The sequence below is a fragment of the Rhinoraja longicauda genome, chromosome 20 (genome assembly GCF_053455715.1).
Source record: "Rhinoraja longicauda isolate Sanriku21f chromosome 20, sRhiLon1.1, whole genome shotgun sequence".
Lineage (NCBI taxonomy): Eukaryota > Metazoa > Chordata > Chondrichthyes > Rajiformes > Arhynchobatidae > Rhinoraja > Rhinoraja longicauda.
In genome coordinates, this window is record NC_135972.1 from 32876312 (window position 1) to 32890003 (window position 13692).

General features: G+C 39.2%; 1 protein-coding gene across 4 annotated transcripts in view; it reads left to right on the top strand.

Annotated features, from left to right (window-relative positions):
• The window catches only part of ppfia2 (PTPRF interacting protein alpha 2), a 176918-nt gene that overhangs the window by 40158 nt on the left and 123068 nt on the right, over window positions 1-13692 (top strand). For all 4 annotated transcript variants that reach the window (XM_078417366.1, XM_078417368.1, XM_078417367.1 and 1 more), the window contains exons 2-3: window positions 3850-3951; window positions 6579-6743. In XM_078417366.1, coding sequence (XP_078273492.1) covers window positions 3850-3951; window positions 6579-6743 — 267 coding nt within the window. The remainder of the gene's footprint in view (window positions 1-3849; window positions 3952-6578; window positions 6744-13692) is intronic.

Below are 13692 nucleotides of genomic sequence, written 5' to 3' on the forward strand. Positions count from 1 at the left end.
GGCCTCCATGGATGCTACTTTGTGTTTTGCTTTCTTTTTTTCAGTGTAGTTTCCTGAGCAACGGATTCGCTCACTTCTGTGAAAACTGACACGGTACTTCTGAGCAGGACTGGCAAGATCTTTATTTATTGCTCATCCCTAAGTGGCTTGCAGGGCTATTTCAGAGACCCAATAAGTGTCGACAACATGAGCCGAGGGTTCCATCCAAGAAATATCATTCCTTGATGGCTATCAATGTTTCATGATTTCTGATGTCTTTCTGCATTTTGTAATTCAAATTCAACTGATGTGATGCTGGTATTTGGACTCTAATGGTCATGTGTCTTTGGATTGTTAGCCTCAACCACCTTCTTCAGAATACCTAGGGATTTTAGTTTAGTTTAGAGATGCAGCCTGGAAACAGGCCCTTCAGCCCACAGAGTCCACACCGACTACCTATCACCTGTTCACACTAGTCCCATGTTACCCCACTTTCTCCTCTACTCCCTACACATCAGCACAATTTTACAGGGGCCAATTAACCTCCAAACCGCATGCTTTTGGGATGTGTGGGGAAACTGGGGCATCCAGAGTAGACCCACGTGGCCACAGGGAGAATGTGTAAACAAATTGAAGTTGACTTATCTCCTAATTTTTTTGATTCTGAGGTGGTCAATACGGGAACTGCAGACCATCCCACAGTTGAGGCAGAAAGTACCTGCTATTCAGGCAAGTGGGTAGTTTGTGAGGTAATGTGCTTCTTAAGCCATTTACCCAGGGTGTCAATGTGCTTCTGATACGTGGCCCGCTTGTTCTCAATATCGTACTGAATATATGACCACCTTTAGTGGTCATACCTCAGAGATTCCATCAGTAGTAGGAATGTTGCTTTCTTTAAGGAGGCTTTGAACAAATGCTTGAATCTTTTCCTCTTTCCCATGTCAACGTTTAGAATGAACCATCCATTTCAAGAGTTTAGTGTCGGACATGCAAACGCCTGCCCAATGTAACTGACATAACTGAATTCTGGACTTCAAATATTGGTCTGGATGAAACACTAACATTTTGCTGATTCTTACAGTGAATTTGGAAGATTTTGAGCATATTTCTGATACTTTGTGGTGCCTGCTGTTCTCCGAACACCAGGCACATCAGTGGTAAATAAGAGTACAATGATCACCACTGCCCAGAAGAACATGAGTTGTGTACCAGATCTGGGATCTTGGTCTTTAAATACTCTTTTCTCGTAATTTTATTAACTTCTGTCAGGTTACCCTTCAGCCTCCTCCAATCCAGTGAAAACAATTCTGGCCTTTCCAATGTCTCCTCATAACACAAGCCCTCCAGTACAGGCAACGTCCCAGTGAAACGTTTCGCTGATGGGCCTATCCGGTCAGTGGTACCGGACCTACACATAGATGGTTATGGAGATAGACACAAAAAGCTGGAGTAACTCAGGCAGCATCATGACAGGCAGCATCTCTGGAGAAAAGGAATGGGTGACATTTTGGGTCGAGACCCTTCTTCAGATATCGGCAACTTAAAGGTTGTGAGTATACCCATGTCAGATTGCCAGTTGACTGGTCTGTAGAGCAACTCTCCCAGTTTAGACACCAGTTACCCAATGTTTGCAAGATTAACTGGATTACGATTGACTTTGTTGTATGACAAGCTTGTACCTAACTACAGTATTATTTTTCTTTTATCTATCTGATATAACTGAAAAGGTTAAGCCATTTCATAGTCCAATTAATTGTCATCTGGAATGTTGTGGCTCTAAAGTCATAGAGGGCAGAGAGCTGAGAGTAATGAATCCATTCCCTGCGGGGTGTTTGAAAAGCAGATGGCAATTTTGTCGTCAGTAGTTGTTTATTTTTTAAATTCCAGATGTTGTAGTAGGATTGGGAATATGTGGCTTTAGAACTGTTGGTTCCAAACAGTATCAAAACCACTATATCACATCTTCCAGTTTGAAAAGCTGTGATTTATCTGAAGAAAAATAGTAATATTGCGACAATATTTTTTCCTGTTGGTGGTAATATTTCTTAGTTCTGTGGCATTTATCTTATTTTATGTGCCACACTGGGTTAAAGCCATCAAACTTAAAATTGTAGAATTTAGTGGAAGGTTTAAAGAGATAAGATTTTGGATTGAACTTTTGCTTATCCTTAATTCTTGTGCTTCTCAAACAACCTCTGAAACAAAGTATAGATTGGAGAATAAATGCTCTATTTCAACTTAATAATGGATTGAATGTCACAGTCCACATATACGGTCAGTTACAGTTTACTAAACTGGCCTTTAATAACTTGTGAAACTTCAGGGTGACACCACGATGGTGGTGCTGCTGGAGCCACTGCCTCACAGTGCCAGAGACCCAGGTTCGATCCTGACCACAGGTGATGACCGTGTGGAGTTTGCACCTTTTCCCTGTGATTGCATGGGTTTCCTTGGGATGCTCCGGTTTCCTCCCACATCCTAAAGACGTGGGTTTGTAGGTTAATTGGCCTCTGTAAATTGCCCTGAACATGTTGGGAGTGGATGTGAAAGTGTAACAACATATAACTAGTGTGAACTGGTCGGCGTGGACTCGGTGGGCCAAAACGCCTATTTCCATTCTGTGTCTCTAAACAAAATTAAAATATCCACACCCTATTTGAACTATATGTTGAGAGGAAGAAGATGAATATCATCTAGATAGAGCTCTTAATGATAGCGGAGTCAGGAGGTATGGGGAGAAGGCAGGAACGGGGTACTGATTGAGAATGATCAGCCATGATCACATTGAATGGCGGGGTTGGCTCGAAGGGCCGAAGGGCCGAATGGCCTCCTCCTGCACCTATTGTCTATTGTCTATCATTGTGCCTATCTGTTATGGACTGGATGAATTTCATTAATTCATTAAACATTCATTATTGACTGGATGAATTTCAGGTTGAGATATCTTGGGGCACAATTTTTTTCCTGATGGTCAAAAGCTACAATGTTTGTTTTAAAATCCTGCTGTCTGGCAAAAGTGTTGGATTTACAACACTATTCATACAAGGGTTCTTAACTTCTTGAATAACCTTTTCCCCAATTTGCATGGTGTGAGGGCCTGGTTCACCTATTCTTCATTTCATTCAGTAACTATTGGAACCAATTATCAGCAAACACACCAGTTGAGGGAGTTCTTCTCCACCTGCATGGAAATCGCTTCTGCTATGACACTTTTTATCACCACCATGAATATTAGATTTTTGGTAATTTTTTTGTGTTTTTGAATATTTTGCTTACGCACAAGGCCACAACTTGTTATTAACACTAATACGCTGTGGTCTCTGCATAACCAGTGTCACTGGACTGGAGGAGAAATGGCAGTAGCGGGAATTACGCACATTGGAGTCTTGCAAATTAATGCCATTTTACAAATAGAATTCTTGCAGCCAGGGCTTCTTGAGGGCTGCTCAGGAAAGCCAAACGAGCCAAAAGAGAGTCATCGTGCCCCATTACACTGCTGCAAACTCGTCCTTCCAATAGACCAATCTCTGGAACCATCTCAAGAAAAAGATGTGGAGAAACAATGTGAATAGAGTACCTAGGCAGTTGAGGATGAACAGGAAGGCCACATGAAACTGCCAATAAACAGCTCATCTGTCAATGATTCAATATCAATGAAGCACAATGTTAAATTTACACAAACTTCTCCTTTGTGAATGAAATAGTTTTTTATTGCTTTCTTTGAAATAAGAAAGTTAGTGTTTGTGGTAGGTGAAAATATTTCATTGGCCAAAGTTGTGGTATCCAGAAAATAATGTTTTGCTTTTGTGCTGTGTATTAGGTTCAGGAGACTAAGACATGCATTAATATTTAAAATTTATCCTTTAACAGGAGTTTGCTGCATTGACAAAAGAGCTAAATGCATGCAGAGAACAACTGTTGGAAAAAGAAGAGGAAATTTCTGAACTCAAAGCTGAGAGAAATAACACAAGAGTAAGCTATCTAAGCATATAACCTGGAAATTGTAATAGCCAGATATTTGAGAAGTAAGCCACACCTGTATTTTCAGGGATTTCATTTATACGGGTTCAAGTGTATTTTGGCTATCGTCCATCCATGGCTAAAGTTAGACTAGCTTACCAGCAGGACAACCAACAAATTAAACCTAAATCATCTGTAAACTGCAATGAGAGCATAGAACAGAGAGCATAAAAAAGTACAACACAGGAACAGGCCCTTCGGCCCACACGGTCATGTCAAACCTGATGCCAAGATAAACTAATAACATCTGCCCGTGCATGATGTATATCCCTCCATTCCCTGCATATTTATTTGCCAATGTAAAAGCTTCTTAAATGCCACTTTTGGATCGGCCTTCACCACCACCCCTGGCAGTATGTTCCAAGCACCCATCAACCTCTTTGTAAAAAAAAGTTGCCCAGCACAACTCCTTCAAACTTTGCCCCTCTCATCTGAAAGCCATGGCCTCTAATCTTTGACATTTGCACCCTGAAAGGGTTCTAGGGTTCTAACTATCTACCCTTTCTACGCTTCTCATAATTTGATATACTCTATCAGGTCTCCCCTCAGGATTAGGTGTTCCATAGGAAACTATACAAATTTGTCCAACCTCTCCTTGTCGCTTATACCATCTAATCCAGGCAGCATTCTGGTAAGCCTCTTCTGCACCTTCTCCAAAGTCTCCACATCCCTTGTGCATTGGGCTAAGCAACACTTCATGCAATGTGTGCACAGCAGAGTCTTGTAGAGCTGCATCATGACTTCTTGGTTCTGATACTCAATGCCCTAACCAATGAAGGCAAGCATGCCATATGCCTTCTTTATTACTATATCTGCTTGTGTTGCCACTTCAAAATCAAGATCCCTCTGAACATTAATGCTGTTAAAGGTCTTGCCTTTAACTGTGTACTTTCCCTTTTCATTCGACCTTCCAAAGAGCGACACCTCTCGGATTAAACATCATCTGTCATTTCTCCAGCTATTTCTCTAGTTGATCTATATCCCGCTAAATACCTTGAAATGCTTCTTCAATGTCCGCAACTCCAGCTAAATTGGTGTCATCTGCAGACTTACTAACAAACTCATCTACATTTATGTCCAAAGGAGATACAAGGAACTGCATATATCCGTTTACAAAAAAGGACAAAAAGTGTTGGGTCAGGCATTATCTCTGGAGAACATGGATAGGTGACGATTTGCATCAGGACCCTTCTTCAGACAAGTTACTCCAGCACTTTGTGGGGTTTTTTCTTACACATTTATGTCCGTCATTTTCTTACACATTTATGTCCAAGTCATATTATATATATATATATATATATATATCACAAACAACGGAGGTCCCAGCACTGTTCCCTGCGGAACTACATTGCTCCCAGACTTCCAAATGAAATAAATTGCCATAACATGTAGTTTATTCCAGAATCTGTGCCCAAATTGCATTCCGTGATTTGTTTAACCCAAATCAATCAGGCTGATGCACTAAGCAGCCTTATATGTGCAATTTTTCCCTTTCTTCTCGTTCATGTTTCATATGCTTACAGGTTATATGAATTTCCCATGCTTAAGCAGTTACAGTCTTTATATCTGCACTTTTTAAAGTGCAATTCCACCTGATTTCCGCTAATTTTGATTTTCTATGATTTCTGGACATCCATCCTTTCTCTATAACCCAATCCTCTCTGATGTGTCTCGTATACACCTTCTGCATGTAGTGCCATTTCCCTTGAGTAATAACTGGCTCTTTGTTACAGTAGACCAGAAGCACCCATTAAGTATGAAGGAAACAAATAGTCACTGCAGGATTTAATTGTCCTGAACTAGTGAACTTTAACTCATCCTCTAATTCTATCCATCCCCACCAACAACTCTGAGCATGGCTTCCAATCCACTGTACCTACCTTTTACTTCTCTTCATTTCCCTTGTAGGAAGTTAACACACGTTCTAATGTAACTGTTAGGAGTTTGTTCGGATGTTTCATTTTTTTCTAAAGTTACAGAATAGAACTCCACCAGAATTTTAAAACCTGGGTATAATTTAATTTGATGAAGTTCCGCATTTGGAATTTTTTAGCAATATTGCTATCTCGTATGCATTAGAGCTGTCTTAAATATCTGAACCAAGCAGAAGATAATGATCAGTAGCAATGAGCTATCCTAGGGAAAGGTGTTTTACAAAGGACTATTTTGTTTTTTCTACCATTCATATGATTTATGGAGATAAAAATAAAATGTCATGCAAATACAGTACCAAATTATGTGAGCAAAAATAAATAGCTATCAAAATGGTGGGAAACGTTACCATAAATATGAACCTAGAGTTACGGTAGATTTTGTCTCTATAATTACAATCAGTCCTTGATCGGACTTTTCTGGCTTTACCTTGCACTAAACGTTATTCCATTATCATGTATCTATACACTGTAAATGGCTCGATTGTAATCATGTTTTGTCTTTCTGCTGACTGTTAGCACGCAACAAAAGCTTTTCACTGTACCTCGGTATACATGACAATAAACTGAGCTGATAAACTAAACTGAAAATCACCTGTGGCTGTTATGTGAAATGGAGCAAACCTAATATCTTACCATTTCTTTCAGCTTTTGTTGGAACATTTGGAATGTCTTGTGTCGAGGCATGAGCGATCACTGAGAATGACTGTGGTGAAACGGCAGGCACAGTCTCCTTCAGGAGTGTCCAGTGAAGTTGAGGTTTTGAAGGCACTAAAGTCACTTTTTGAACACCATAAAGCTTTAGATGAGAAGGTAAGTAGCTTGCATAGGAGGAGATTCTGTGAGCCATCACAACCAACGGGAAAGTAACGCTCTTATGGAACACATTTCAGGAAATCTTGGAAACATTATTTTGCAATTCTTTATCCCATTAAAATTTATACACTTGTTAAGTGAGAAATATTTGATATTATCTGCTGTATTTACTGTTGTGTCTTAAATGACTAAAATGGAATGAAGGCCAAATGTAACACTGCTTCAATGGAAAGTCTGTGTGCAGATAAATTGGTGTTTATCTGAGATAAATAGCAAATATATCTTTATCGGAGCTAGAAATCAAGAAACCAGACATATTGAGGATATATCATTGCTTTGTGTTAAAATCAGCAAACATACATATTTGTGTTTGAGTCTTAGATATTTTATGCATTTATACAAAGGTGATTGAGCTTTGCAATGCACCGAAGTCTTTGGAGGTCTGATAATGTTTAACGGAGCGTGTCATAAAAAAATAATGGCTCTTCTACCTACAGCAAGTTCCTATAATTATTATGGGCTCCATAGTTTCCAATTTCATGGAATCTGTATGGAGTGATCCCGAGAGTGCCCTGAAAAGGGGAAAAAAAGGGGGAAAAAAGAATTGCTTTAACATCTTTCTTTTATTTTAACCTTATTTATCGTCAGATTCCATACATACAATGATGTCACCCAGTTCAATTCATCATCCCTTGACCCTTCCATTGTCTTGAAATTGTCCAACATTTTGGAGGAATAAACTGAAATGTCTTTCAACTTGATATGAAAGAGACTGAAGCCTCTTTCTTCAGAACCTACCATGTACTTTGTGTCTTTTCTTGGAAATCAGAAACTGCAATTTCACCTTGTAAACAGCTAACAATGGCCTGTTTCATTTATCATCGTTTTTTTTTGCATATCTTTCATTAATTTGTTCTATATCTCCACATCACCGTCTATAACTCTAATTTCCCTTTCTCCTGACTCTAGTCTGAAGAAGGGTCTCGACCCAAAACATCACCCATTCCTTCTCTCCAGAAATGCTGCCTGGCCTGCTGAGTTACTCCAGCATTTTGTGCCTATCTTCGGTTTAAACCAGCATCTGCAGTTCCTTCCTACACACCGGCAATTCCTTGTTTCTCCATAAATCTCTAACCAATTAATCCTTCCCTTCTGATTCTGCTCCACTACTTTATTTCTTCTTTTCTATTGTAACGTTCATGTTATGCATTTATTTCTCTCAGGTGTTGAAATTGCAGCACGTCATTCTAATAAATGAACTAATCATATCGAAAAAGTCATATGAATGAATTGGAAATATTAGTACACAAATTAATGTGTATTATGCTCATTATTCAGACATATTATTTCTGCAGAGTCTCTTAATTAATCAGAGGATTTACCACTCTACCTATCCTGTTACAGCATTAATGTCAGTGTTAAATTCAAAGTGGAGAAGGAACATTTATGTTGGCTACAGAGAACCATGCAGAAGCCTAACATCCATGGTGGTAGGAGCGCACCACATCCCAAATTACCCAACTTTGTACCCCCCCCCCCTCCCTCATATCCCCTGTGGCAGTAGATCAACATGGGCTTAACAGTCATTTTTCATATTCAGATTCTTGAATGAAGGCAGAGTTGGTCAATCATAATGTGTCATGGAAGATTTTTAATGCAAATATAGTAAATGGCCCTGTGATGAAAAATCTGTTTATATATACGAACTAAAAATGATCATCAAATAGAATGTAGATTGTATTTTCAATTTGTTGTGCACAAGTGACATATGAAATTGATTGCCAAACATCAAAAATATTTAAGTAGTTCTGAAAAGCTATCGTGTTTCATGAAATTATATTAACAAACTATGGAAATCAGGGTTCTGCTTTCTCTGAGTGGATACTAACTTTAATACTGGTTGGGAAATATGGCATTATTTCTGTACTGATTTCAGATATGTGTGTTATTTTTAATTGAATTGTTATGAAATGTACAATTATGTAAAATCATTTGCAAAGTATTAATGAGTACTCTACATGTTTTTAACCTTGTACAACACCAATCTCTGTTGTGCTGCAGCAGTACTCAGTATGCTTCCAATAGTTTATATTTAGCATTAAAAGGTCAGAAAATAGAGCTATACATGGGAAGCTATTATCATCACCAAATCCTCCAAATATAGAAAAACGATAAACGTTCATTAAACCTGAATGCGCGAGGGATCAATGTGAGTGGGGTGTCCACAAATTTGAACACGTTACTTTTTAGGGCTGCACATCTGAAACTGGCAGTCACAGAGTTGTTTTTGTAATGCACTATTTCTGAATTGAATAAAGCTACTCCAAAAATTCAACTCGGCATTTATAGTGGAACCCACACCACAGTAGCATTATAAAATGTCAGGAGTGAAGGAGTTGCTGAGTTTGTTCAACAGTGAATTGCTGATTGGGGAGAGGGTCTGTCGAAACTTACATTTAATTAGGAAGGGGCGGTGAGAAGTCCTAAAACATAGAGTTGTTAATGACTAAGACAGTATACCCTCCCCCTCTCTTCCCGAACATACGCACTCATTTCTCCCCCGCCCCTATATTCCTTCCTTTGGCCTCACATTTGGCACTTCTTCCATCCTGACCTCACATCTTTAGTCTTTTCATCTCTGGCCATTGTCCAGTCACCTGCTGATCAACCATCTCACACCACCAATAACGAACTCCAGGCTGCATTGAGCCTCAGACTTTTGGCCTGTCTTACATGTAACTCCCTGATCGAACCACCATCCCAGACACTGTATTTTGCTTCACATCCTCCAGTGGTACAAAGGCTTTGGTTTGGGTGTTCCTGAAGTTAACAACTGCAAGCTCATGGCCTAAACATTTGTTATCACACTATACTGTTATCTTTGCAGGGCACACAACAGTTTCTAGACCACTGTACTTTCATTGTTAGTGTGTAAATTGGTCCATACCAATGGGATGAAAGTTGTCTTTTGTTGTAGGCTTGAAGTGTCTTTTATCAAGTGAACTACGGTGATCAATTGGAATCACCGTTGCCACGAGCCCACAAAATAAACCCATCCATTGTGTGAAATTAATTAGCAGTTCCAGTCAAATAGACCGTATGAATTACAGGATTACTTAATCACATTACATTTAAGACATAACTGTTGGGGCAAGTTTTTCTCTTGTCTATACAGAACCTAACTGAGAAGTATAATTTTGCCATTGTTCTTTTAGAGATGATCATGACGATTCTGAGAGCTGAATGTTTTCTGATATATAACAATCAGTGCATGAATGTAATGTACAATTTGTTCTAAACCACAAGATGGAATTTTTGAATGGGATGAACGTAATTCATAAGGTTATGAAATATGGTAATCTATTAATAAAGCAACTGATGTTGTTTGGCCAAGTTTTCTTCCCCTATCAATATCCAGAGATTAGAGTAATAGCCTTCCTGTATTCAGGATAAACTTCCTCTAGTGTCATGCATGGCTTTATTTCTGTGGATTATACTTATTTTAGTTTTACATAGGAACCTAGATATGACATTGATGTTATAAGGAGTGACTCTCAGCTCTTCCCATAAAGGTAGTCCAGAGGTAAATGCTTTATTTTAAAACTATACTAAGTATTGTTTTTTATGTGAGATCCTGTACTCCTCATTTAATCATTATTAGTCTCTGAGCTTAATTGCGATGAAGAAACAGGGATGCATTGGGTAACAAGATTGTTGAGATAAGGTAAATAACTTTCATTTTAATGGACTGGGAAATAATATACAACAATTGATCATTTATCCAGTGTAGAGCTCATCCAATTGTTGCATTGTAATGGGATCAACAGTAATAGGATTCTTCAGCTATAAGATATTTAAATGCTGCTTGGTTAAAGAAACCTACCTTCCACTTGACTTCAGAAGTGTGGTCAAGAAAGATGAACCACTGGTGTCTATCTACCTTATTTCACAGTTAGATAGGGTGGTGAAGAAGATTTTTGAAACATTGGCTTACAATGGTCAAGGAAATGAGCATAGAAGTTGGGATGTTATTACAGTTCTGCAAAATGTTGGCAACGTCGCATAGGGTCTATTGTGTTCAGTTTTGTTCATCCTGCTAGGAGGGATGTTATTAAGTTGGAAAGAGTGCGGAGAAGATTTACGAGGATATTGATAGGTCACATGAGCTTAAGCTATAGGGAGAGGTTGGGCAGGCTAGGACTTTATATCTTGGAGTACAGGAGGCTGAAGGGTGATCTTATAGAGGTTTATAAGATCGTCTTTTTCCTTGGGTAAGGGAATCACAAAGTAGAAGCCATAGGTTCAAGGTGAGAGGGAAAGATTTAATAGGAACCTGAAGGTCAACTTTTTCACTCAGACGGTGTTGGGTATATGGAACTAGCAGCCAGAGGAGGCCTTTAGATAGATGCTATAACAGAATTCTAAAAACATTTGGATTAGTACACGGGCCTAACACTAGCAAATGGGATTAGCTTAGATGGGGCATTTTGATCGACATGGATGAATTGAAGCAAAGGGCCTGTGTCCATGCTGTATGACTCTATGATACTGCACCTCAAGAAATTAAAGAATCTCATTTTTATTGTTCTTCATTACTGATGAGCTAAGAGAATTAGATCTTACCATGAAGGCTGTATTTTCTTTTTTCATGTGTCCTGTCAATACTACAGAAACTAAAAAGATTAGCCAAGTATTAGTGAAGTGAGGCCTCCGTTTTCAGTGAGATTACAACTTTGTAGAATGAATATAGTTTGCAGAACATCAAAGAATGGTTTGTGTTCTTATTCAAAAGAGTAAGTTTGAATTTCAGCTGGCAGTATTTGTCAGCACCTTCTATGCATCTTGCAAGTTATCGTGCTGCCTCTTCTTTATACTTGGATGAAATTTGCTCTCTTGGCTTGAGCAGGGCAGTCAAATTCCAGTTGCATGATGCCACTGTCTTTCCCTCTGGTAGAGAGGGTATGGCTGTATTACTAATGCAGAGCCAACTTTGATGATTCTCTTTGCAGAATTTGTTAAGAATCATCTCGCTGCTTACAGATATTGAGTTTATATTGAATGTATAACATTGCTCATTCTTAATGGAATTTTCCAAAATTTCCATTTATTTGGCTTTGTATGAGTCACATTTTGTAAAAGTTAGGCTGACATAGTACTGTAGAAATGTACTGCAAGTCATTCAGTCATATCAGTTTTGCTTTGACCCACATCTCCAACGTTGTCCTTAACATCGTAGATTCCTTATCTTCAAACATTTGTCCAAATTCCTGTTAAAATTATTTATGGTATTAGTTTCCACCTCATTTCCTGGGTGATTTATTCCAGATCCCAAGACTTCTGATTGGAAACAAATTCTTATTTCACTTCTAAATCATTTTAAACTTTAAATCTTCGATCTCTGGTTATTGGTCACACATTCCACTAAAGAATCTTGACTAGAAAACCTCAATAAAACCCCTCGACTGTTCCAAGGAGCAAATTTCAATGTTTTCATTCTAATCAAATCCATTATCTTTGGGGCATCTATCAAGATGTAACCTCATCGGTGACCATATGATAGCCGTTATTTTATTCTCCATTCGTGGTGGGCAAAATAATCAACAGTTGTCCACATGAGGTTTTTAACCGGTGATATATGAGGTTACATAGAAACATCGAAAATAGGTACAGGAGGAGGCAATTTGGCCCTTTGAGCCAGCACCGCCATTCATTGTGATCATGGCTGATCATCACCATCTGTAACCCGTGCCTGCCTTCTCCCCATACTCCTTGATTCCGCTAGCCCCAAGAGATCTATCTAACTCTCTTTTAAATTCATTCAGTGAATTGGCCTCCACTGCCTTCTGTGACAGAGAATTCCACAAATTCACAGCTCTCTGGTTGAAAAAGTTTTTTTCTTATCTCAGTTTTAAATGGTCTCCCCTTTATTCTTAGACTGTGGCCCCCCTGGTTCTGGACTCCCCCAACATTGGGAACATTTTTCCTGCATCTAGCTTGTCCAGCACGTTTATAATGTTATATGTTTCTATAAGATCTCCTCTCATCCTTCTAAATTCCAGTGAATACAAGCCCAGTCTTTCCAATATTTCCTCATATGACAGTCCCGCCATCCTGGGGCTTAACCTCATGAACCTCTGCTGCACTCCCTCAATAGCAAGGATGTCCTTCCTCAAATTAGGAGACCAAAACTGTACACAATACTCCAGATGTGGTCTCACCAGGGCCCTGTACAACTGCAGAAGGACCTCTTTACTCCTATACTCAAATCCTCTCGTTATGAAGGCCAACATGCCATTAGCTTTCTTCACTGCCTGCTGTACTTGCATGTTTACTTTCTGTGACTGGTGTACAAGGACACCCAGGTCTCGTTGAACTTCCCTTTCTCCTAATCTGACACCATTGAGATAATAATCGGCCTCCTTGTTCTTGCCACCAAAGTGATTAACCTCACATTTATCTACATTATACTGCATCGCCCATGCATCTGCCACTCACTCAACCTGTCCAAGTCACCCTGAAACCTCCTAGCATCCTCTTCGCAGTCCACACTGCCACCCAGCTTTGTGTCATCTGCAATTTTGCTAGTGTTACTTTTAATTCCACCATCTAAATCAATAATATATATTGTAAATAGTTGCGGCCCCAGCACCGAGCCTTGCGGCACTCCACTCGCCACTGCCTGCCATTCTGACAGGGGCCCGTTTATTCCTACTCTTTGCTTCCTGTCTGCCAATCAATTCTCTATCCATGTCAATACCCTACCCCCAATACCATGTGCTCCAAATTTGCCCACTAATCTCCTGTGTGGGACCTTATCAAAGGCTTTCTGAAAGTCTAGATACATGACATCCACTAGCTCTCCTTCATCCATTTTACTTGTCACATCATCAAAAAATTCCAGAAGATTAGTCAAGTAGGATTTCCCCTTCATAAATCCATGCTGACT